The sequence below is a fragment of the Gigantopelta aegis genome, chromosome 10, assembly GCF_016097555.1.
Source record: "Gigantopelta aegis isolate Gae_Host chromosome 10, Gae_host_genome, whole genome shotgun sequence".
NCBI lineage: Eukaryota > Metazoa > Mollusca > Gastropoda > Neomphalida > Peltospiridae > Gigantopelta > Gigantopelta aegis.
The window spans coordinates 28,091,369-28,117,867 of record NC_054708.1 but is presented as its reverse complement, the minus strand read 5'-3'; the positions used below and the strand labels follow the sequence as shown (position 1 = coordinate 28,117,867).

Below are 26,499 nucleotides of genomic sequence, written 5' to 3'. Positions count from 1 at the left end.
ATCAAACTCTTTATGTGAACAGTTTTTATAGAGTATGTATTTCTTTATTTGTAATTTATCTGTAATTACATTTTTAATTCCAGTTATATGAAGTATATTCTTTTGAAGTTTTGTTCTATATATATAATGCTTTACATTGACAATGAGCCAATTCACAAATTTATGATTTGTATGTATGCTGCCGAATAGAACCATACTTTTATCAAACTGAATATATTTGTCTTTTTGTTGTAACCATTGTTCTATAGTTTTCCAAAGTTCACTGACTTTAGGGCAATCATAAAACAAGTGTTGCAATATTTCTGGTTGCTGATTACAAAAGTTACAAGTACTGGAAGCAATATACTTTATTTTATATAAAAACAAATTTGTTGGTATAATCCTATGTAAAATTTGGTACTGAAACTATAGTAGAGTTGGGTCTTTCAAAATCATAAATGGAAGACTATAATAATTTGCCCATTTTGAAGTAGGAAAACAGCATCCTTCATGAGAATATTTCAATTGTGATGTAGGAACTACAGTAGCATTATTCAGTACTTTATATATTTCTCTACTTCCCGATTTGTTTTTCGCAAGAAGCTTTATTTTCGAAGGAAATACTGGATGTTTAGGCACTTCGTATGTTTGTTTATTTAAATTTGTTTTGTTTGGTATAAATAATTTGATTGCACATATTAAAGACGCATATTCTAAAAAAATTGATCGTATATTATATTTTGCATTAAAAGTGTTATAATCCATAAACTGCCCTTGGCTATCTAGTAAATCATATAAAAATATAACGCCTTTTTCAATGAAATTCTTATATAATATAGGTTTTCTGTCTATTAGTATATTACTATTATTCCAAATGTTCAAACTTAGAATTTCTTCTTCATTTTGAAATGTTAATTTTTGTTGAAATAAAATCCAACTATTTAATACATCCTTCCAAAACATATTTTTAATTTTCTTTATCCTAAGCTGAATTAAAAAATCACCTTGTATAACCAAGTCTCTGGTTGTTAAACCTGTTATAGACTGAAACATATTTGCCAATTTAGAATTTGACCCAAACAGTCTTTTTATCCAAGTCAGTTTTAATGCTGTAGAGAAATGTATAATATCTATCATTTTAAGCCCACCTTTTTCATAATCTTGCACTAGTATTGTTCTTTTTATCCAGTCAGGTTTGTTTTGCCATACAAAATTAAAAAGTAATTTATTTATTTGTTTGCCTGAAGTTCTTGGTATGAAGGATTCAACATCAGTCGGTGAACACATTTTCTGATTGGGTTTCTACTCATCCCATCCCTTGTCCCATGACTGGTTTGTGAAAGGACATGGTATGTTCTGTCCTCATGTGAGAAAGTGTTTAGATAAAAGATCCCTTGCTACTCATGGAAAAATGTTGCAGGTTTCCTCTAAACATACATGTATGTCAGATTTGTCAAATGTTTGACACCGGCCTCAGTGGCACAGTGGTTAAGTCATCGGACTACAGGCTGGTAGGTACAGGGTTCGTAGCCTGGTACCGGCTCTAACCCAGAGAGTGTTCTTAAGGACTCAATGGGTAGGTGTAAGGTCACTACACCCTCTTCTCTCTCACTAACCACTAACCAACTAACAACTGGATATAAGCATGGAAATAAGTTGAAATGAAAATGTTTGACATCCAATGACCAATGTTTTAGACATCGATATGTTCTTGTGGTATCGTTTTAAAAAACAAATTTTAATTACTTGACCTCTTAAAAGTCCTGGACCCATATTCACAAAAAAGTGTAAATTTACGTCTACGACTAGCACTTAAGTGTGCCGTAGATTTACGTTTACGTGCAAGAAGCACCTTATTCTCAAAGATGGTCGTAAATGTAAACGTAACTTAGTTTGACGTAAATCTACGATTTAACATTCTCACTGGAGTAATTCACAAAAACACATTAGAAACGATGGCTACCGGGTAAATAACAAATGCGCAAAACGCAATTTTGTTTGTCGTCTGCTAACAATAACATTGCGAACAGTGAACCATGGCATTTTGGTATTGGTGGGGATCCGCGTTTTGGTACGAACTTGAGGACATTTCTTAAAAAGGAAAAGATAACTCAGGAGAAATTGGCCGAGTAAAAAACATCCGTTCGATCACGAACAAAAATATGTTCAATCCGTGGGCGTTCGCCATCGCAAATTGCTTCATTTATTGGAAATACTGCTAGTTTCCGTAAATAATAGTAAATAACGGCGATCGTGCTTGATTTATTATATGTACACAACTTACGTGCAGCGTTAGTTGCAACCTGAGGCACTCTTATATTTACGTCCAACTTTACACGTAACTTACGTTTTCGTTGTTTCGTGAATAGCTCTTCAGTCGTAGATTTACGTTTACGTGTAAAACTAGGCTTACGATATTTTGTGAATATGGGTCCAGTATGCTATTATTGGCTTGTATGAAACAAAATTGAAAGTCAGTAACCACATAAATAAGACTTTTATTTCACACAGTAATAAACAAACTGAATGTTGATTATGACTGGAAGTCTTTATTAATGGACAGTTATTTGATTATCACAAACACAAAATGGCTTTCTATGTACTAGCTGTCATGGACAAATATCAACAAATAAATATGAGATCACTGGAAGTAAGACATAAGTACACAAATGAAAACGTTTAGGACTGAATTTACAAAGCCTGTTTTTTGTCTTACATGCATGATGTAACTGCATGTATTTACAATGCTTTAACACTGTGTTCAAGAAAAATAACCCAGGCTTCGTAAATTTGGCACATTAAATAAATAGTGTATAACAAAAATATGAGATAACTGAAATGTGATAGACAAACAATATGAAGCCATTACAATAACTTGAAATGTGATAGACAAACAATATGAAGCCATTACGCTAACTAAGACACTACATGTATCTACTGATGTGGATGAAATATTAAATTAGCAAATTTTTGGCATAATTAAAATTGTGTATGGACGGAGAATTATAAAAATAAAAAATGCTGATAAACAGTGTAACAGACTTAGATATGTTATCTATCTACTAATAACATATCTAAGTCTGTCGGGACGGTCTGTTTTATAATGCAAGAAAATGCTGATTTCCCCCCCCCCCCCTGAAAATTGTAAGGGGAGACAACTCTGTTAAGAATGAAGACCAAAAATTTAAATGTTTCTCTTATGGGTTCTCTTTCTTGTAACAAGTGCTCCACTGTTAACTGTAAGCACCGGCCTTGGTGGTGCAGTGGTTAGGCCATCAGACTACAGGCTGGTAGGTACAGGGTTTGCTGCCTGGTACAGGCTTCCACCCAGAGCGAGTTTTCACGACTCAGTGGGTAGGTGTAAGACCAATACACCCTGTTTTTCTCTCACTAACCACTAACAGCTAACTCATTGTCCTGGACAGACAGCCCAGATAGCACAGACAGCCCAGATAGCTGAGGTGTGTGTGTGTCCACGACAGTGTGCTTGAACTGTATTTGGATATACTCACCAAAATAAGTTGAAATGAAATGAACTGTTAAGTATATATACTGAGAGGTATATACCTACTGAGAGCCATGCCAGAGACTGGGTGTGGGAGAGATGTGTCTGAACCTTAATAGGATAGAAGCACGTTCACGAATCGGGAATAAACAACACAATGGGTATTTTATTGATATTTTCTTGTAGAAATGTCATATCATATATAGTATACATGTATATGTGGACAAATGATTTACTGATGACAACTATAACTGAAAGAAGATTTTGTTTGGGAAAATGTAACAAAATACATTTGAAACACAAAAACAAATTGAAAAAAGACAGGAAAACTTCTTTTTTGTTGTTGCTTTCATAGGGAGATCAGTGCAGGCAAAGCATATGCAAAACGATTTTCATGTGCAATGCTGTGTTGTTGCAATAAACACAAAGTTTTTGCTTTCTCCCGATTAAAAAACATCTTAGTTCATTTACTGTTGTTACCAGTATGTCATTTGTCCACATACTTAATATATATGATATGACATTCCTGTAAGAAAATATTCATTGAAATATTTCCACACATTTACGCTTATGAAAATGCACAATAAAATAAATATGCACTTCCTGATAATCAGCTTGACAAAAGACCTTTGCTTCCCATGTGGAGAGTATTCCAGATATATTTATATTTTCCTAATTTTCAAACACGATAAACTTTTATCGACATTTATCTCTAACCTTTCACATTGTTGTTAAGTAGTTAAAATATGAGTCTTATAAGAAAACTAATTCTAATATGTTTCAAAGCAGCAGTTATTTCCCCTTTCACAAAATGAATTTTGAGCCGTGGTTATACATGTAATATGTATGGAAAGCACATTAAAATAATCATCAAGATAGACAGCCAGACTAGCTGACTAGATGTATCTGATAATAATTTACCGATGTGTAGTTGGTGTGCTATTTGTTCATGGTGGATAGCAAACCCAGTCAAATTGGTCATGACATCATCAATTAAACACAAATGTTTGATGTATCTGTGTCTAGACTTTATTCTTTGAGACCGGCCTCGGTGACATCGTGGCAGGCCATCGGTCTACAGGCTGGTAGGTACTGGGTTCGGATCCCAGTTGAGGAATGGGATTTTTAATCCAGATACCGACTCCAAACCCTGAGTGAGTGCTCCACAAGACTCAGTGGGTAGGTGTAAACCACTTGCACCGACCAGTGATCCATAACTGGTTCAACAAAGGCCATGGTTTGTGCTATCCTGCCTGTGGGAAGCGCAAATAAAAGATCCCTTGCTGCTAATCGAAAAAGTAGCCCATGTAGTGGCTACAGCGGGTTTCCTCTCAAAATCTGTGTGGTCCTTAACCATATGTCTGACGCCTTATAACCGTAAATAAAATGTGTTGAGTGCGTCGTTAATTAAAACATTTCTTTCTTATTCTTTGAGAGGGGCTGGACGTAGCCTTTGAAAGGGGCTGGACGTAGCCCAGTGGCAAAGCGCTCACTCGATGCAAGGTCGGTCTGGGATCGATCCCCATCGGTGGGCCGATTGGGCTTTTTTTCGTTCCAGCCAGTGCACCACGACTAGTATATCAAAGGCTGTGGTATGTACTACCCTGTCTGTGGGATGGTGCATATAAAAGATCCCTTGCTGCCTTCCCAACCCAGACATTATCAATATATAAATATCTGGGGCAATAAATATTTAAAAGAAAAAAAAAGAAAGAAAAGAATAGCCTATGAAGTGGCGACAGCGGATTTCCTCTTTCAATATATGTGGGTTCTTAACCATATGTCTGATGCCATATAACTGTAAATAAAATGTTTTTTTATTTTTTATTTTATTATTCTTCAAAAACCCCAGGGTCCAGCTGTTTAAAGCATGTTTAAATTAACTATTAAATTAAAAATGTATGGATACCTTTGGTTGTTCTAAATCAAGTTTCAACATGTTTTGAAGTATTATTTAACCGATTCAGTCCATGGTATTTGGAAATTTCTGTTAACCAATGATTAAGGTATCTATTCTTTAAACAACTGGCTTCAGGAGTTCAAGAAGTTGAGCTGAGTTGTGTGCACAGTTGTGATGCTTAAACCCTAATCGGATATAAGGAAGGAAATGTTTTATTTAACGACGCACTCAACACATTTTTAATTACGGTTATATGACATATAGTTAAGGACCACATGTATATAGAGAAAGGAAACCCCCTGTCGCCACTTTATGGGCTACTCTTTTCAATTAGCAGCAAGGGATCTTTTATATGCACCATCCCATAGACAGGATAGCACATACCACAGCCTTTGATGTACCAGTCATGGTGTACTGACTGGAGCGAGAAATAGCCCAATGGGCCCACCGATGGGGATTGATCCCAGACTGACCGCACATAAAGCGAACGTTTACCACTGGGCTATGTCCCGCCCCCTAATTGGATATAAGCACACATATCTAATTAAAAGACAACAATATAGTCATGCCCATGTCAGTAGCAAGTTGATAAACGATGGAGATTTATTATTTAACGTCTTGTGTCTGGAAGCATGGGTCCTGTCATTGTTTTGTGAAGAGGCTGCTGTTGTGGGATAAATTGTTCTTAATTATATTACCATCTTTACCAGACCTAACAGTGTTCTTGCTGTGTGAAAATTAAAGGAGGGTGGCTGCGTGGTACCACACCCTGTAAAATATAGTAGGGTGCATGAAAATAAAAGAGGGGCGCAGAAAGATAAAGGAGGGCGGCAGAACGTGAAAGGGCGGCAAAATGCAATAGTGGGGCTTAAATGGAGCAGCGAGAACACTGTCTAGTAAACCTTACTGTTACATTGCAGACTGAATATTACTAAGTGTCATACATGTAATTCTTCATGTAGTTTCAATCCTTAGAATTCAGTTGCCTGAAATATATCACAATGCATAACAATACATGTATAAACACACATTCACATTTGTGTTGTGATCACAGGATATGTGCTTTTAAATCCTTTATAATGATTCAGGTGTAGTGGTTAATACGAATTACATGTACAAGCCTACAAAGTAATATTTTTTAGTACAGTGAAACCTCTCAAAACCGGACCCTCTGTAAACTGGAATTCCCTCAAAACCGGACGTTTTTTCATAGTTCCCTATTAAATACCTGTGCAGAAGAGAACCTCTGTAAACTTGACACATCTTAACAGCAGACTTTTTACTTGTCCCGAGCGTGTCCAGTTTAGAAGAGTTTCACTGTAGTAGAAAATTGGAATAATTTAACTTTTTAGACTTCTGTAGAGAATTAAGTATTGTTTAAACAAAAATTAACTGATTTGGAATAATTATTATAGTTTTACCAGTAGGTACAAATTACCAAGTAAATTGAAAGAAGATGTAAAGTTAAACTTGATGTTGTACATCGCCTGAGAAACGCCATATCATATAATATCAGATACATCTTAAAGGACTTGCGACTAGTCATGAATATAAATATACAGAGGAGAAATAAAAATTGAAATCAGTTTTTGTTTCAGTCAAATAACAAGTTTCACCCACCCCAAGTTATATTTTTAAAATTACTATTTTATACCAAATATTTTTCAGGGCTAGCTCTGGCACTTGCCAAATTTGCCAGTTGCAAATTTTAGAAACAATTGGTGAATTTTATTTTAATTTGGGGAAATAAATTCATGTATTAAGTGATATTTTTTTGTAGAATATTAAAGGGTTTCTTACATTTTTTAACTTTAACAAATCAATTTGTTGAAATTTTCTGCTCACCCAGAGATAGCCCTGTGTTTTTTGCCAAATTTAATTAGGAGTGTTTAGATTTGTGGGTGTTACTGTCTATATGATTTCGCAAATGTCATTTTTGACCGAAGGTGTTAGCCTGAGGTGAAAAATGAAACATTTGCAGCCATCAAATGGACAATAACACCCACAAATCTAAAAACTCCATATGGTTATGTCCATTGTAAACTGAATCGTTTTTCTACGAAACCAACTGTATATTTGGTATTTGTTAAAAAAAATATCTGGCTACAATCTAACTGTAGACCATTAACTGTTAACTTGGCCTGTTCCAATTGCTAATGACGTCATTACCTTTCCGGGTGTTATTTTCATTTGATCCCGGAAAGAGAATGTAATTAACCAGTCACAATACAAAACACACTCGCCATCAGTTTACAATTAGCATTTGATTATGTTCAAGTATGACTTAAATGTATATAACATACCAACTTTTGGAGATTGACTGTTCCTGTAATACTCTGTGTCACCAGCATTGGTTATATCATATTACGTGTATGTCCAAAATATACTGATTGTAAGAAGTTTAATAAATAAGTGAAAATTATAGTGATTGCCTACTGTACGATTTCAGCAACAAATCAGCATCAAAGAAACAACAATAAATAAAAATAGTCTCCTTCTACAAATACTCGTAAAATTTTATTGTTCCTTCGACTGTTGCAACCATGAGCAAGTTTTCTGGTAAAGAAACTGAGACCGATTTGATGTTGTCTTCGGGATAGAGACATTTCAAAAGGTGACCGTGTTTATCGAGAACGTCAATCCTTCCCTCGCGTCTGTCCGTGACGATCACGTTCCCCTGCTTGTCTGTGCAGACGGCATCCGGCCCCTGGTATATCTCCTCATCATGGTCTGTGTTTCCATACTCGAACAACAGCTCTCCATTCTGAGTGAATCCACACACGAGATGACTGCCAGAGTCTGTGACGAAGATGTTGTTTTTCGTGTCCACGTATATTGTGTACGGCTTTTCCAGCAGATAGAGGCCTTGTTCGATGAAATCATCATTCGTGATTCGTCTCACGAGTTGACTGTCAGGGTTGTAGATGGCGATGTTTCCGCCCGACTTTGATGTTTTCGTGTGGGCCCGGTGCGTGTACCTGCTGGATGAGACGATCACCTGGCAGCACGAACTGGCCGTCATGTAGTTAAGACCGAAACTTTCCAGATGTACGTCTGCTAGAATTGCGCCCGACCCATCAGCCGACATGACCCTCACCTTGTATCGATTGTCTCCCCTTGCAATCATAAGTGCCACTTTGCCGTCTGCTGCCACCGAGTGGATCGTCCAACCTTTCTCTATCTGGATCTGTCCTCGAACTATGCCTCGTTTCTCTATGTAATATATCATATTGATTCCGTTGGAAACAGTCGCTATGACGATATCTCCATTGGCATTTATTGCAACACCCTTGATGCAGTCTCTCTGAATGTTCACAGGCAAGGGAAGCTCTTTTTGGGGCGTGGTCAGATTCTGGCACGGGACGTCATCCTGGCCCGATGACTGAAATGAAGATTCTTCCACCGGCTCATTGGAAGATGCCAGGAGATGCATCTGGTCGCTGGTGTTGCTGCTGCGGAAGGGATCGCTCGCGTAGCTGGCGCTGAGCATGTCACTATCCCTGTCCTCATATTCCTCCAGCTCGGTGAGTTCCGTGTTGTTCTGATCCACAGAGTCACTGGTGCTCGTCAGGCCAGACGTTGCTGCACTGGTCTTTCTCGAGTTCATTCTGGTGGAGTTCTTCCCTGCCTTGAGTTCACCAAACAGATCACAGATGGTTTCCACGTTGACGTCCGGCTGGTACAGGCAGTGATTCGTCATTTCTGTCTGCACCATCGGCAGCTCCTCCTCACACAACTCACGCACCCTCCTCCCGATCCTGTGCCGCATGGCCACCTTCTCCTCCGATGATCCAAACGAAACAAGCTTCTCTGTGAAGTCCGTAACAGCTTGGATGGATTCAAGCCGGAGATTTATTTCACACTCTTGTTCCTCAATGTTTTGTAGGTAGTTATTGTACCGCTTGTCGATCTCCTCCAGCACAAATGATTCGTACTCCTTTATCATCTTGCAGAGGAATTTAGTTCTGCTGTGGACAGTTTTTCGTAGTTCGCTCTGCTCACCGTTGATAATGTTTCTGGACATTTGTAGGTCTGACAACGAGGCGTTCAGCGTTTCAGCATCGTGGGCCAACTCTGATATGGGGACCTTTATCTTGTTCTCAAAGTTATCGGCCACGGCAGAGAGCTCAGCACACCTGTGATCATTGTGGTCTTTTGGGTGACACTCTGAGCACAGCGTCATGTTGCAGTCCACACAGAACATGGAGCCGATGTCGTAGGGATCGTAGTATTCGCAGCAGCGTGGCAGTATGTCGGGATCGGTCGGCGTGGAAGACCCAGTCGACTTGGGCTCGCCTTCTTCCTTTATGCTCAGCATCTTGTGGCTGGCGGTCTCCACTTCCAGCTGGTGACTCTCTGAGCATGTCGTACAGAGGAAGTCATCGCAGTTGATGCAGTGCATGTCGGCCTCCGCTCTGCTGCCGTTCTGCTGGCAAGTGCGACACGACTGGAGCTGTCTGTCCCTCCTGGAGACAGGCACGTGGACGACGGGGTTGCTGAGTCTCCGAGCGAACATGTTGTCGGGCAGCTTCTCGGCGTGCTCCTCCTGGATGGTTGTCTCTGTGCCGCACACGGGGCACGCGAAGTAGCTGTCTTCGTCCTTGTTGGAGTCCACGTAGCCCTCGATGCATGTCTTGCAGAACGAGTGCAGGCACGGCAGCATCTTGGGCTGCTGGAACTCGTCCCCGCACAGCCGGCAGCACAGGAACGGTCTGGGGACCACCTCGCAGTGCTCCTCCATGATACCTGCAAGTAGAGCCGTTATAAGATCATTAATGGTAGGTAAGACACTTCATTATGTGAGGGGGCAGGACGTAGCCAAGTGGTAAACTGCTCGCTTAATGCACGGTCAGTTTAGGATCAATCCCCGTCGGTGGGCCTGTTGGGCTATTTCTCGCTCTGTCCAGTGCACCACGACTGGTATATCAAAGGCCGTGCTATGTGCTATCCTGTCTGTGGGATGGTGCATATAAAAGATCCCTTGCTGCTAATCGAAAAGAGTATTCAATGAAATGGCAACAGCGGGTTTCCTCTCCCAATATCTGTGTGGTCCTTAACCATATGCCCGACGCCATATAACTGTACATAAAATGTGTTGAGTGCATCGTTAAATAAAACATTTCTTCCTTCATTATATGATATGTGGCAGGGATTTTTAATATTTTCGTTTATTATATTGGAAAGAAAATTAAGAGAGTTATGAACTATAAAGCCCATAAACAAAGCAGAGGTTACTCTGGACAATTTGTGTTGGTAAGTTTACATGTACACCAAACAGTATGTGGTTTTCCTGGCTTGATGGCGAAAAAAATGGTTAAGCAGTCAGATTTACGGTGCTGGTTTCCTTTCCCAGTACCTGCTTCAGCTGATAATGTCCACACAGCTATGTAGGGAGATAACCTGGCTATATATTAGTATTACACTAACTTCTCTGTCATCATTTACTAATCACTAACCTGGACAGACGGCCATAGATACAGGTAGCTGAAGGGTACATGTATGCGCAGGATGGTGCATTTAAACATTAATTGGATATAACCAAGAAACTAAATAAATCAAACAAAATGACAGTTTAATTAAATTCAGTGTCTGGGGCATATGTTCCTTGTAATGCACCCTGATGCGGTCAGTGACTTGATACTTGTAAGCTGTAAAGTAAACAAATAAATCAACTTTGGTGTGTAAGTGTTTTGGAGTGCCTGTGACTTTACTGGGTCAGTTGTAAGTAGGAAAACAATTACACGTGAAAATAACTTGTGCAGATCGGGGCACACTTGTTTAAATCATGGTTAGGACAGTTTCAAAATTAATCTCATGGCAGGCCTACCAAGGGGTGGATCAAGAACACATTTTTTTTTTTTATCTCATATTGGCAAAGTTAAAACCAAGATGTATATGTAGGTATTACTTCTCTAGTGGCAGCGTCAGCGTCAAATTTTGTGGAAATAGGAAATAGCCCAGCAACGATTGAAATTCAATCTGAGGAGCGGGAAGCACTCTTTGCTGCTCATATTTCAAGATTCAAGGCCATGCTAGAAACAGAAGCAGTTCTAGAAATTATACTTGTATAAATAATATTAAATTTTAAAAGCAATGTTGGTGATTTAACACAAATGTTAATAAAAGCATAAGATTTATTTTATCCCTTGTGAAAATTAAGAATTCTCAATACATCTGATACACTGTCAGACTCAAAGCAAACATTGCTTGTTAAGCGGATTATCAGAAAGCATATTATGCATTTTGCATTTTGAATGGCATTTGCTGCCTGCTTCCTGTAAATGTCAACCCTTGGCCCAGTGCTAAATAGTGCTCGCTTGATGCTGATTGATCTGCGATTGATGTCTGTTGGACTAGTTCCTGTTCTAACCAGTTCTTAACAATTGGTGAACAAAGGCTATGCACATACATGTACTATCCAGTCTGTGCGATGGTACATATAAAACAGTGCTACTAATTGAAACTAGTTGTCTCGCAAACTACATGTATATGTATACATGTACGTTCAAGAACAATAAAACATGTCTTATACATGTAGTTGTATCTACATTCAGGGCACAATATTTCACGCGAACCGCCGTTCTGTTCGCATGTCGGTTACGCAAAATTAAATTTACGCGTACCGCAAATCGGTTATGTCGTGATCTGTAGACATTCAGAAATTAAAACTTTCAGACTTCATGATTACAGTAAGTTTATTCATGCAGACATACTACTAGTATTCCGACAAATGTTTTCGACTGATTTTTAGATACTTGATGCGCGGCAAACCAGTAGACAACGGTATATTGCAACGGTTGTAACTTGCGACCAAAGACTCAGTATAGAGTCGAGCCAAACGTTTTAAAGAAATGTGCACGGACCGCTAAGACGCCTAAATTATCTGCTGCTATTCTATCTCTAAAGGAATATATGTAGACATAATATTGGATTGCCTATAATTTTACAAAGGTTGAAAACGGTTTTAACGTAAACAAAAATGCAAAAATGTCACAAATACTAACATCGCATAATGAGCTTTAAATAACAAACATTTGGAACGTCACTGTAGTATAGAAGTACCAGCGATAAAGTGAAAGTAGCATCGCCACCGCAAAATATCAGTGTCAAATTGTGATCTTTCTTTTTATGTTATTATAAGATTTATTTTTATTAATCTAATCATGCACCAATGAGTAGCCTGTTTTATAGTTCAGAGGAACTGGACATTTGTTGTTTGGGTTTTTGGTGGGCTTTTTTTAATTGCTGTATACTAAATTTTACATATCAGTGACAAATGGTAGCCTTTATTTATTATTTATGAAAGAAAATTATTAGTTTAATCATGCACCATGGAATGGGCATTTTCCCTCCAAATGTATCTATTTTGTTTCAGTACTGGGTTGATATTTAGTCCTTTTACAATAGTATTAACTTCCGCAAGCTGCACAGAGGTTCTAGAATACGGTGGCCCGATGCCCGAGGACAGTGGTTTTTAGATTCGGGCAACTAAAAATTACTTTTTGCGATCCCGATGGCAAATGGTGAATGATGATGATAATGATAATAAATCTACAACGCTACGATCGTACGAAAACAAAAGAAACATCTACAAGTCACTTCTTTTGATTTGCAAGCATTAAAGAAACTGTTTTATAAAAAAAAAAAAAATTGTATTTTGTTTTAACTTTATGTTTGAGCTAAAAATTATGTATTTAAAATATAATTTCAACGTAACTTTGAGGTAACCGATCAGGTAATCCACAGGTTACGCAAATATAATTCACGTAACCCAACAATTGGTTACCTAGGTAAAAACCACGTGAACCGACTTCCGGTTACCTCAGATTTCGAAATATTATCCCCTGACATTTTAACTTATTTTCGTGCTTATATCCAATTAATGTTCAAGCACACTGTCCTGGGCACACACCTCAGCTATCTGGGCTGTCTGTCCAGGACAGTGGGTTAGTTGTTAGTTGGTTAGTGAGAGAGAAGAGGGTGTAGTGGCCTTACAGCTACCCACTGAACCCTTAAGAACTCGCTCTGGGTTGGAGCCATTACATGGCTGTGAACCCTGTACCTACCAGCCTGTAGTTCGATGTGCCACCGACGCCAGTTACATTGTACTGCACATGGTTATCTCAATGCATGTTGTTAAAACATTTTTGATTTTGAAATATTTGTTATAAGTTTTTTAAACAAACATTTATGCATGCAAAGTTCTGTAAGTGACATTGAGTAAGTTTATGTTAGATGACATTTAATTCTGCAAAATTCTTGTTTTGTACATGGATGTATGTTGTCCCAACCACAAAATAAAATTGTATTTACACTAAATATGTATATGGTACGTGTACATATAGGAAGGAAATGTTTTATTTAATGACGCACTCAACACATTGTATTTATGGTTATATGGCGTCAGACATATTGTTATAAGGACCACACAGATTTTGAGAGGAAACCCGCTGTCGCCACTTCATGGGCTGCTCTTTTCGATTAGCAGCAAGGGATATTTTATATGCACCATCCCACAGACAGGGTAGTATATACCACGGCCTTTGGTATACCAGTCATGGTGCACTGGCTGGAATGAGAAATAGCCCAATGGGCCCACCGACATGGATCGATCCCAGACCGACCACGCATCGAGCGAGCGCCTTACCACTGGGCTACGTCCCGCCCCTTGTACATATAGAGTAAACAAACTGCAGCAGACTCACAAGACATAAAATAACATAATTACTGTGCCTCCTGTCTCCTGCCTCCTCCGTTGATCAGTACTGGAACTGCCCTAAACCTAACCATATGTTACCAGGGCAGGGTTTCCTCCAGAGGGTTTTAAAATGGGTATGGTGCCATACCCAAATGTTTTTGCAATTTTTTTCTTAAGTTAAACTTTTGACAAAATTAATTACTCTTATCATTAATGTATGATTTTCTTAACCCAAACTTTAAACTTAACCCACTTTCTTTCTAGGGGAGGCCCCCCACCCCACACCCACCCCACCCCCTGTTGACTGGTTGGATTGAATTCCATAGCGCCATGCATACCCCAAAAATTCTTTCTGGCAGAAACACTGGTTACTAAATATTTCTCCTTTTGTATGATTGTACATAAATACCAAAACAAGTTAGGATTTTGTTGTAATGCAATCATCTCTCTACATGTTCTTTATAATAATATTGATTTAATGTTTGGTCATGCAGAATTTAACTTAACAACAGATTAAGCTAACTTAATTTTCAACTGCTTTATTACTTTGTGTGTGTTAGATTATCTGTGAATTATGTGGTGAACAATAACCAGCCTTGGTGTTGTTGTGGTTAAGCCATTAGACTACAGGCTAGTAGGTACAGGGTTCACAGCCCGGTACGGGCTCCCACACAGAGCGAGTTCTTAAGGGCTCGGTGGGTAGGTGTAAGGCTACTACACCCTCTTCTCTCTTACTGACCACTAACCAACTGACAACTAACCCACTGTCCTGGATAGACGGCCTAGATAGATGAGGTGTGTGCCCAGGACAGCGTGCTTGAACCTTAATTGGATATAAGCACGAAAATAAGTTGAAATAAAATGAAAATGGTGAACAATATCATTCCTAGCTGTTGCAGTATACATGAATGTGCATGTTACTGAAATGGATGGGTGCAGCAGTGGTAAATGAACACAATTAAAATTTTCTGACAAGTGTGAAATCACTTGTTCGTGGTGGTCTACTTCATGGACAAGTGTGTTCAAGAAATTCAAGAACATAACAAAACATGTAAGATGTGCTTATGCAGGGGTCTCACTACATGTCATAAGCAATGGCGGGCCCGCCATCTCTTAAGACTAATTTCCAATACGCCCGCCATCCATTGGAAGCGATAGTAATACCCGCCATCCATTTATTTAGGCTGCCATCCAAATTCACAAGTTATGCCATCGTCTTGAACTACCACTAGTACCAGAGTAATCAGGTTCACCGTCGTTTACAAAACATTTTACCCTGCAAGTCGTAGGTACTATCCCTTCCTACAAGTGGAACCAGCGCTACCAATTCCCTCCATCCCTTTCCTGAATACTGGAGAGACCACTGTTACGAGAATATATTGATACTATTTTTTTGATCCAGCAATTTCAGTATATTACAAAATGTGTATCTTTGCAAAACCACAAACATTTGTGCCCATAGGAATAAAGTATTTCACAATATATGAATGCTTTACATATATGTGTATGTAGTGGAGAATGTACAAGAAAGTGTGGATTAGTGAAACATAATTCAAGAGCCTCACCGGGTATATTGTCCAACATAATACATTATTAAATTTAACATGACTGCCAAATTCACTTCTATATCATATTTTTTAAATGAATTTTTTTTTGGGTTAAAATGGCATGAAAAATGCCAAATTAAATGGATTAAAATAGCAAGGAATAGGTATAATACTAATGACCCAAAATAACAGGATCCTTTTGAACCTATAACCTGAATGATACAGCCAGTAAATCCTCAGGAGTGGATAACTGGTATTAAGCATGATTCATGTGCATAACATCTAGGGGCGTGATGTAGCTCAGTGGTACAGTGCTCGCCTGGTGCCCGATGGATCTAGGATCTAGGATCGATCCCTGTCGGTGGGCCCATTGGGCCATTTCTCGTACCAGCCAGTGCTCTATAACTGATGGAACAGGCTGTGGTATGTACTATCCTGTCTGTGGGATGGTGCATATTAAAGATTGAAAAGAGTTGCCCATGAAGTGGCGACAGCAGGTTTCCTCTCTCAGTATCTGTGTGGTCCTCAATCATAAGTCCGACGTCATATAACCGTAAAATAAAACGTGTTGAGTGCGTCGTTAAATAAAACCTTTCCTTCATTCCTTCATAACATGTAATCTTTTACTTTCTATTTAGTATTTGGAAATCTTCATTGTATTCCATCTGAATACATTACTATTACCAGTATCAGGTTTAAAAGGCTTAAATTACATGTTCTTTCGATGAAGCACATGGGAAGTCCAATGGGCTAAAGTGCTGTACTTGTTTAAAATGTACAAGTTCTGTCAATTGTGGGTTCAAATCCCTGATCAGAATGCATAAAACATTCACTGCATTGTTTCACAGCTGTAGATTCATGAACAAATAATCTGCTAGAACAATGGTGTGATATCAAGACCCTGTATGGATGAATACCTATAGTTGGGTTATTATCTTATCTGGACATAATTATGTACCATTACTAAACTGCTAATTTTCTACTAACTATTTCTGATTCATCCTTTGGCATGTAATTATAACAGCCAGGTCTTGTGTATTAAAATATCATTTATTGAAACAAAAAATACTAGATGTTTAGAGAAACCAAAAAAAAAGAAAGAAGCAATTTTGGATATACTTGATTTGTATTTTTGCTGTCCTCAAGCAACCAGTGTTCCTCAAAAATTAAAGAACAAAAATATTTGTGTTGTGAGAAATTATATGCTAGCTACACCCAAAAGGTATATACACCAGATAAAACTTTAATATCCCCTTCATAATCCATTCCTTGACGTGGGGAGGGGGCTTGTATGTATCAGTGACCCAGAGAGCTATGCCAGCAGGAGCTTTGGCTTCTGTTAGGGACACCAAAGCTGGACTGGTCAGTGGGTAGAGGCTATACTGATATGGACTAAGGGTGAGGTAACCCTAACAGAAACCTTGAGTGCTGAAGTCAGAGGTATTGGCTGCACAGCGCACTCTGATAGACCACAATACCATCATCAACAGCTATTATGACTACAAACTTTAATATAAATTGTTTACTGAAACCTGACTGAAATCACACATGGCTCATGACCCTCCCTCAGTCCTACACAGTAAATAGATTTGTTCCTAAGTTCTTCCTTCTATTTTAAAATACCGTATTTGCATATACATGTATACATAATGATAAATGACAAAGGTATATATCATTAACATGTACATGTACATGCATAATTAGATTAAAATAATACATAATTGTATAAGTATTTAATAAAATAATAAATAAATAAATGAAAACTGAAATACTGGATTGACAAAAACACCCCCACCCCCCCACCCCACCCCACCCCACCCAATATTCCCCACTTGAATTCATTTTAGCGCTACCAGAGAATTGTTGCTGTCCTTATTCTTTGATAAAATGTTCAAACTAAACCCACACAAGACCCTGCAAAGTTTTCATGATTTTTTGTCTTATGTTATTTTCATCTCAGATTTTTTCTTATAAGGAGCCTGTGCCCAGGTATGGCTATTATGTCTGGTGCCATCTATTTCCATACATGTGTAATGATTGATGGCATTATTATACACATAAGTAGATCGACTGATGCTGCACACAATAGCTACCTGCCCATTACAATGCCATATTGATCAGGCACCATATTGATCTGTTCATTGGCTAAATGTTACAATCTTTCGCGATTCGCATTACATGACAGTTCACTTTTCTCCGTGCAGCGTATACTGTTTGCTGCAGTCACTTTTTTCCTGTAGCACTTTTGTGCTAAGAGCATCTGTAGTTTTTAACTCTTAACACATTACAAGCTCGGTACATGTATATGTACCTGAAGAATGTGGTGTTAACAACATAAATTGTTTACAGTTGCTATAGTGATCAATGATGCTTCTTTTGTATGAAGATATTTTATTAAGGCCTGTTCAAGACTTGAACCCAATGATGGGTGCATCATGGGAGGTAATTTTGTTTACGCACCATCAAAGCTCTGGGTGTTCAGAAAATTGTGCCAAATTATCTGAACATTTGAAAACCTATAGCTATTTTCCAACAAAATATCAATATTACACAATTTGTTTTGGTCAAAATAAATTCTTGTTTACACTAAGTACATGTATGCATAGACGTGAAACATTGTACATACCATTTAGGCATTAAAAAATGATGGTGCCCTGTGACCCTCCCCAGATGATCAATTTGAGAACAGCTCTAACTTGTTTAATAATTAAGTCCAATGCAGTGAAAGTGGAGACTCATATGGACGGTGAATTAAGTAATGTCGAGAATAAAACCAATCATCAATTTTAGAATACATTGCCGATTGGATTGTCTGTTGCCGTAAAATCATTAATACTAATAATAGTGGCAGTCTTGTCTCCTCATCAGTTAACGTAATATTTTATTAATGAAAAAACCCCACAACGAAACACGAAGTTCAACAAACTACTGATTTTGCTGTCAATTGATTTGATGCAATAGATAAACAGGCATCAAAATAAATTGAGGGTAAGTATTCAGAGGTTGCCATATATGCCAGAAAATCTAGAATAGTACTTTGTTGTACACATAGTTATTAAATAAAATTACAACTACTCCTAAATGTAAATGTTGATAAACTGTATGTGATTGAAATATAAAATACACATACATGTACAAGTATTGGTACAGTAAGAAGAGTTATATAATGAACAACAAAATATCAGTGTGTTTGAAATTTATACTCTGACAAAATTTATCTTAGTGGACCCATATTCTCTGACTGTTTTTCCCATTCCAACCAGTGCACCATAACTGGTATTTTAAAAGCTGTTGTATGTACTGTCCTGCCTGAGAAAGTGTATTAGTATATAAAATATTCCTTGCTACCAATGGAATAATTAATGTAGCAGGTTTTCTATAAGACCACAAGTAAAAAATTACCAAATGTTTGATATCCAATAACCGATGATTAATAAATCAATGTGCTCTTGTGGTGTTAAAACCGGCCTCAGTACCGTCGTGGTTAGGCCATCGGTCTACAGGCTGGTAGGTACTGGGTTCGGATCCCAGTCGAGGTATGGGATTTTTAATCCAGATACCGACTCCAAACCCTGAGTGAGTGCTCCGCAAGGCTCAATGGGTAGGTGTAAACCACTTGCACCGACCATTGATCCATAACTGGTTCAACAAAGGCCATGGTTTGTGCTATCCTGCCTGTGGGAAGCGCAAATAAAAGATCCCTTGCTGCTAATCGGAAGAGTAGCCCATGTAGTGGCGACAGCGGGTTTCCTCTCAAAATCTGTGTGGTCCTTAACCATATGTCTGACGCCATATAACCGTAAATAAATGTGTTGAGTGCGTCGTTAAATAAAACGTTTCTTTCTTTCTTTCTTGTGGTGTTAAGAAACAACAAAAAACTTTTAACTTTCAAACGGAGAAATACATCTACTCTCTAAATTAGACTAGAGGTATTTGCATTTTCAAAATTATGAAAAGTTCATTGCATGACATTACAAACTCCAGAATGACCATAAACACATAAGATGTGCAGTTCTAAATGGATACTGAACAATATTATATAACTAATATCTGATTTCAGTTGTCAAAAATAGCTTTAATAATGAACAATACACTGTAGAGTTTAAAATAATAAAAACTAGGGTCTGTCACTTAAAGTGACCATTATTTTCTAACTTAAGGTGAAACACGTCCATTCTTCATTTGTTTATTCCTTGTAGCAGCTTAATATAACCTGGTCTGACAAATACATGTAGGTAGGTCGATCTTCATTAAAAAATAACACTGAAATGCTTTTTTAATATGTTTTATAGTTTTCTGTGGGTTGCATATAGGTTAATTGACCTTTGGAAGTATTTAAATAGTCTAAGTAGGTACTCTTTTGCAGTTATTTGTTATGGTCTTTAATTACTAGTACTCAGTAATAACCAGTGTTCAAACTAAGCACTTATCCGTTTGTCCTGACAAGTGATAATCTGCTGGGACAAGCAAAATGTACCTCAGTGGTTGTCCAGTGGACAAGTAAAACATTATAATGCTGTTTCATTTTGACCAATCAAAAACATTGTCCTTGCTCTTGAATAAAACTAACAACTTATTTTGGACAAGTAAGAATATTGACGGACAATTAAGTAGATTTGTAGATGTAATTGTCCGATGGGCTAGTGAAATATTCTGCTTATTTCTAACACTGATAACCATTATACATGTTGGTTGACCCGGATCTTAAGGATGGATAAGTCAACAATTAACGTTTGTGGTCATCTTGTATTGTTTTTTACATGTCCGTTCTTCGATCTAGCTCAGTCAGATGAGAGTTCACTTTATGTCCTTGGGTCATACTCATAGCACTGATAACCTCTTCGGTCAGTGCCTCCTGGCTGGTATATGAAATGTTGTGGTATGTTCTGTTCTGTGTGTGGGGAAGTATGCGTATAAAAGGTCCCTTGCAGCTAGTGGAGTATTCTACGAGCTACTCTCGGCCTACTAAATTCTCTACCTCCCTACCTTTTATTTTTAGAATGACCATCAAAATTGCACCAAATTTCCTTCCATCAAAATGTGCACTCATTTCCCTTTGGCTTAATCCTATGGGACATTCCAAATTACATAGCACCATACCACCACACCACCACACCACCACCTGCCTGTTACCGACTACGGTTGGACTGCTGGTGCTCCCTTGCACCTGCCAGTGCAGGCAGTCCCTCCTTCACCCACCCCAACCCTTTCCTGTCCTGGACGGAGGAACCGTCTGAGGCTGGTACCTGTGTCCAGGACAGGCATGCGCTACAACAGCTTGCTTTGAATGTGCACGTTTAAACCATTTTCCAATTCCAATTCCAATGGAGTACTGTAGCTGGTTTTCTCTTAGAATAATATGTTAGAATTATCAAATGTTTTAACATTCATTTAAGCTTATGATTAAGAAATCAATTACGGCTCTAGTGTTTTGTTTTTGTTTTAAGTAAAGAATTTTTTTCTCTTCTGCACGTACATACTAAATATATCTGGCAGTCACAGTCTCTTAATATTGTAACATTTTCCGCAGAATTATTCTAACATTTGATAGTAATTATACTACAAAACATGCAAGTGAATGGTGGTATGATCAAATGGAAACCCTATGACGCTTAATACTGGTTGTAACTGAACATGTTCTGTTGTGTTGACGCCACTCCTGTTTGGTGTATAGAATACAATGTTTATTCACAGTGATATAACATTGTAATGTAGATCTATGTTTGGTAGCAGTTTGTTTGATTACCTTAATAATGGCATACAGAGTTCCATGTTTGTTGTCGCTGCCTATAGAAACTACTACCAGCCCTACTTAATAAAGTATTCTTTGTTGACTTATTTTTACTGTTATAAAACTTAACTTACATAATTATACAGGTACATGTTCTTGTAAGTTTCACATGCATGTAGTTCTATCCAGTGATACATGTTCTGTATTTAGGTAATAAGCAATCATAATGTGTGTTTATATGCAGAGAACATTTTGTTCAGGATCAATCACTTCATGATTTGCAATGAAAGTTTCAGAGATCATTACACAGTTCTAAAATATTAAATACTAGTTTTAAATTATTCAACTGTCGCTAATCAAAATTTGGAAAACAAAATATTCCCTGATAGTTCTTTTGTTAATGTTCTTGGTGCCAAATTGTGTTATGTATTACATTAGGTCAAAGAAAAAGACGGTTATACACATGTATTAGTCACTGCATGCAGAGGATCTATCGGTGGTCTGATGCCTGAAGCCTGTGGGGTTTTTCATACTCGGGCCACCAAGCAATTCCAGTGGACTGCCCACTGGCAAGTGCATGGAAAAGAAATAATTTCTTCAATATGGTGCTTTTATAAAATTATGTAAAAGTATATTTCAAATGACATAATGCTGTAACAGACTTTTTCTCTGGATTGTTTATACCAGATATGAACAATATCAAAATATAGGAATAAATTTGTTTTCTCCTACTCTTCTTGTTGGATTGCAAGATAAACACTTGTTTGTTACACAAAATATTAGTTTTATTTTATTGAAAAGAAATAATCAGTTTATAAACATAACAATAGAGTTAGCTCTCATTGTTAAGAACAATAACCTGATAGGCCATGAAAGACATACATGTACATTTATCTTATCCTCAAGTATATATTTTTGTTTTTGTTTAACGTACGACACGATTAGAGCAGATTGATTTATTAATCATCGGTTATTGGATGTCAAACATATGGTAATTTTGACACATTAGTAGCAAGGGATCTTTTATATGTACCATCCCACAGATAGGATAGCACATACCATGGCCTTTGATATACCAGTCGTGGTGCACTGGCTGGAACAGGAAATAACCCAATGGGCCTCACTGACGGGGATCGATCCTAGACCGACCATGCATCAAGTGAGGGCTTTACCACTGGGCTACATCCCCCCCTTCAGGATTATAGGACAGCTAGAGCAATCCCCCATGAAAGAAAGCTACGTGTATGTATGAAATGTCTATGCCACATGAGATATCAGTTGCTTGTGCTTAATAGGACGTTGTTGGTTATGTGATGTCATATTAATGTGAGATGGTGATGTGAGGTCGTCAGACAACAATTTGGAATCGATATTTTGTTATTAAAGCCTTCATTATAACAGCTAGAGCAATCCCCCATGAAAGAAAGCTACGTGTATGTATGAAATGTCTATGCCACATGAGATATCAGTTGCTTGTGCTTAATAGGACGTTGTTGGTTATGTGATGTCATATTAATGCGAGATGGTGATGTGAGGTCATCAGACAACAATTTGGAATCAATATTTTGTTATTAAAGCCTTCATTATAAAAGCTATCTTGTTAATTTGTAGTGTTACATTTTATTTAACATGTGAAACAAACACGGCAAATATGATAATGTAGTTTATTGATGATAAAATGGTAAAAAAAAGAAGTTGCTTTTGTCAGCCAACTTTGTGTGTTCATGTAAAATAATAGTTTATTTACTGAATGGATGAGAGAAAAAGACTCCCATCATATGTGGTCATGTGGGATAGAAAAGTATACCCTCTGTGGTGGAATTTTCTACCTTGGCACTCGGCAAGCCTCATCCCAGGTCAACATTATAATAAACTTATAATAATTATGAACTATGATCTGTACTGTTTAAATCTATTTTACGGTATTCTTTGTATTTACAGTAACAAGTAAAAAGAGTTATTCCTATTTTTGCTTTCAAACTGTCTTGCAACATACCTATGCTAAATATTCCAAATTTTATCTGAATTAAAACAAGAATGCTTTATATATTACGTCATTTTAGTGTTTTTAGTACATACTATATATAGCAGATGGGTGGTATCATACAAATTATGTCACTATTCAAGAGAAAACCTCACAAACTGCATCACTATTCAAGTTGGTGAACACTTAAATTGGTCCTTTTTCGTTGTAGCCAAAAAAGCAATTTTAAAGCAAGATTTTCAACAACGTTTAGAAAATTAAAATAGGGTTTATTGATTACAACTTCGCAAAAACAATTTGGTCTGGTTTTAACTTGACTTGATTATACGGTTAACGTTTAAGAAACATGTAGTCACAAGTAAGCAGGGTTTCAGCCAGAAGGCAAGTTTTGGGTATGATTCTACAGAAGACAAAATGATGAATCCAATGGAACAGAGTGGTCGATATATTTATATAGATAATCTCTGTTCGCTTTGTTTTCCATTCCTTCCTGAAGGGATCATACTGCTGCACATATGAAAATAATAGTTTTATAACTATTTAAAGCCAACATTAATCATACAGTAATGATAAAAGTTATTGATTTTGTCAAAAGGTTAATTAAAAAAATTACCTGTTTTACCATCTGGCAGAAACCCTGGTACGGTTTAACATGAAAACTTTTTTCTCTTTTAATCTCTCTCTCTCTTGCTCTTTCTCTCTCTCTTGCTCGCTCTCTCTCTCTCTCTCTCTCTCTTGCTCTCGCTCTCTCGCTCGCTCTCGCTCTCCCTCTCGCTCTCTCTCTCTCTCTCTCTCTCTCTCTCTCTCTCTCTCTCTCTCTCTCTCTCTCTCTCTCTCTCTCTCTCTCTCTCTCTCTCTCTCTCTCTCTCTCTCTCTCTCTCTCTCTCTCTCTCTCTCTCTCTCTCTCTCTCTCTCTCTCTCTCTGTCTGTCCTTTTGTCCCCTTCCCCATTTCTGTCTCTCTCTTTCTCTTTCTCTTCCCACCCACCCCACCCCTGACTACTAGTTTACACTATACTACTTTTAATTCTAAACCCACATTTACTTGAAATACACTATAACATACATGTGCAATTAGGATCCATTAGTATAGGACTAGCATGCATGCAGCAATTTAGGCAGCTGCTGTTTCTGCAAATGCTGTCAGCTTCTCCTGTTAACAGCTACACACCCCACTGTGCTCAGTACAGAGATAACATTGTATAGATCTCTTTCTTGTAAACAGGTTCATACTTTCCAAAATAATTAATCTCTTGTTTAGATTTTACAGGTTATTTGTATGTCAAATTTATTGATTTAATGTACGTAATACATGTATATAACACCAAGAGACTACCTAAAATATTTATTGCAATATGCATTCATTTTACTTTCAATATGCATTTTTTTTTACTTTTTACCTTTGTTTGACATCTAATAGCCAATCTCTATTTTTCTGGTGAGGTGTCTTTTAAACATACATGTATACATATAATTCATGCATTTTAACATGTCATATGAAATGGGCACTCGTACTAATTGTAAACAAATGCTTGTCTTACCTGGCAGGTGAAAAAAAAAAGGTATTGTTCCACTAAAGACAGCTCATCACAAGAAGTACTATTTGTGTGGCTGCAGTATTATGAAAACAGCAGCCTCTCTGGAGTAGATTATATCCCTACTTTGGAGCCAACTGACCTTGTTTAAATGACCAGTTAGCTATCATTCTGGTATTGACGTCTTGTCCTGGTATATTCTGGCACGGTGCCAAACACAATAAACAGCTCTTAGAATTTATCACTGGTTGACTGTGGACTAGAGATACTTGGAATGCTAAGGTAGATATCGGATTCAATAGAAAAACCAGTCATTTATTGGAGTGGGGGCAGTGTCTGGGGCCCCATTGTGTACGCACTGTAATCACACCACCTTTCTAAGTAGCATGGAAAAGTATAAATTTGCCATGCTCCAGTTGCTCTTTTAAGTTTTTTTTTTTTTTTTTTTTTTTAAATTGGTAAATGTTGCTGCATGTCAATTTGTGCTACATGTCAACTTGTGTTAACACGTTTTTTGGACAAGTTTAATGTGTTTGCCTGAGTGTATGTCATTCATATGACCTGCTATATAGTGGGATCACATTGAAATGGTAAAATTGAACTTTCTGCTTGAATAGATAAAGGAACTCGTCCATGTCTCATAATGTTGCCCAAATTAAATGCAGTAAAGCCTCCTGGCCAACAATGGGGTATTCAGAGCTGTTGTATACGAGGCTTTTTCTGCAGTATCAAATAGAGACATTCATTGATTGGGCACAGCTACACGAGTTCGATCAACCTGTGTCGAGCAGCCACCTTAATAGCATGGGCCAGGGCCCATGCCACGAAGCGATCTTAGCCCTAAGATCAACTTAAGTGCATAGGGTAGCTATGCGCTTATTGTAATCTTAGGGCTAAGATTGCTTCGTGGAACGGGCCCTGCAGAGTATATTTTAAACTGGGGGGTGGGGGTGGGAACTGTTAAGTCGGATGTCCCAAAGGATGGAAATATGAGGGCCTAAAGTGTTGGGGCTTGTAACTTGAAACAGTTACAGCAGAAAGATCAACCTCCTCTGAAGGAATCGATCTACGCACTCTCAGTAAGAGAGTCCAGCGCTCTACCAACTGAGCTAATAGGGAAATTCCCAATGGCTACTGCCAGTAGGAGTACTTTATACCAACACTACTACAAATGTTTTACTGTTAAGTGTTTGCCACAACAACACTTCAACAGTCGTTATGTAGTAATAAAATTATACTATAACCCAAAATACATGTGGTTTTGGTTTTAAATTGTATGTAAAGCTAGATTAACATGACAGTTACTCAAAAGTTTTATACAGTTTTAACAAAGCGATTGTTTCTATCAATTATATGCTTGTAATACACACTGACAACCTACTGGTTGGATGTAGTTCACTGGTAGAGTGCTCTATTAAGGTGCAATGGGTCAGCGAATAATTGATCACTATCGGTGCACTCGGTTTTTTGTTTTTTTTTCACAGCTAATGCCCCATAATTGATTTATCAAAGGCTGTGGTATGCACTGTCCTATCCATTGTTTAAGGTACAATTGATCGACAAAGAATCGATCACCCTCGGTGCACTTAGGTTGTTTTCTTTCCCATCTAGTGCCACATGAC

The 26,499-nt window shown here is 37.8% G+C and overlaps 2 protein-coding genes across 2 annotated transcripts in view; one reads left to right on the top strand and one right to left on the bottom strand.

The window, feature by feature from the left end:
• Nucleotides 1-26,499, top strand: part of LOC121382796 (tudor domain-containing protein 5-like) — an 82,879-nt gene that overhangs the window by 20,434 nt on the left and 35,946 nt on the right. The gene's annotated exons all lie outside the window — the stretch shown is intronic.
• On the bottom strand, nucleotides 7,530-25,033 carry LOC121382797 (E3 ubiquitin-protein ligase TRIM56-like). The gene is made up of 2 exons (XM_041512411.1): nucleotides 24,884-25,033; nucleotides 7,530-10,130 (listed from the first exon to the last, which is right to left on the bottom strand). Exon 2 carries the CDS (start codon nucleotides 10,123-10,125, stop codon nucleotides 7,882-7,884), a length of 2,244 nt encoding a protein of 747 aa, XP_041368345.1. The 5' UTR covers nucleotides 10,126-10,130; nucleotides 24,884-25,033; the 3' UTR covers nucleotides 7,530-7,881.

Coding starts and splice junctions, on each gene's coding strand:
- LOC121382797 (XM_041512411.1), bottom strand. CDS start 10,125: ATGGAGGAGCACTGCGAGGTGGTCCCCAGACCGTTCCTGTGCTGCCGG.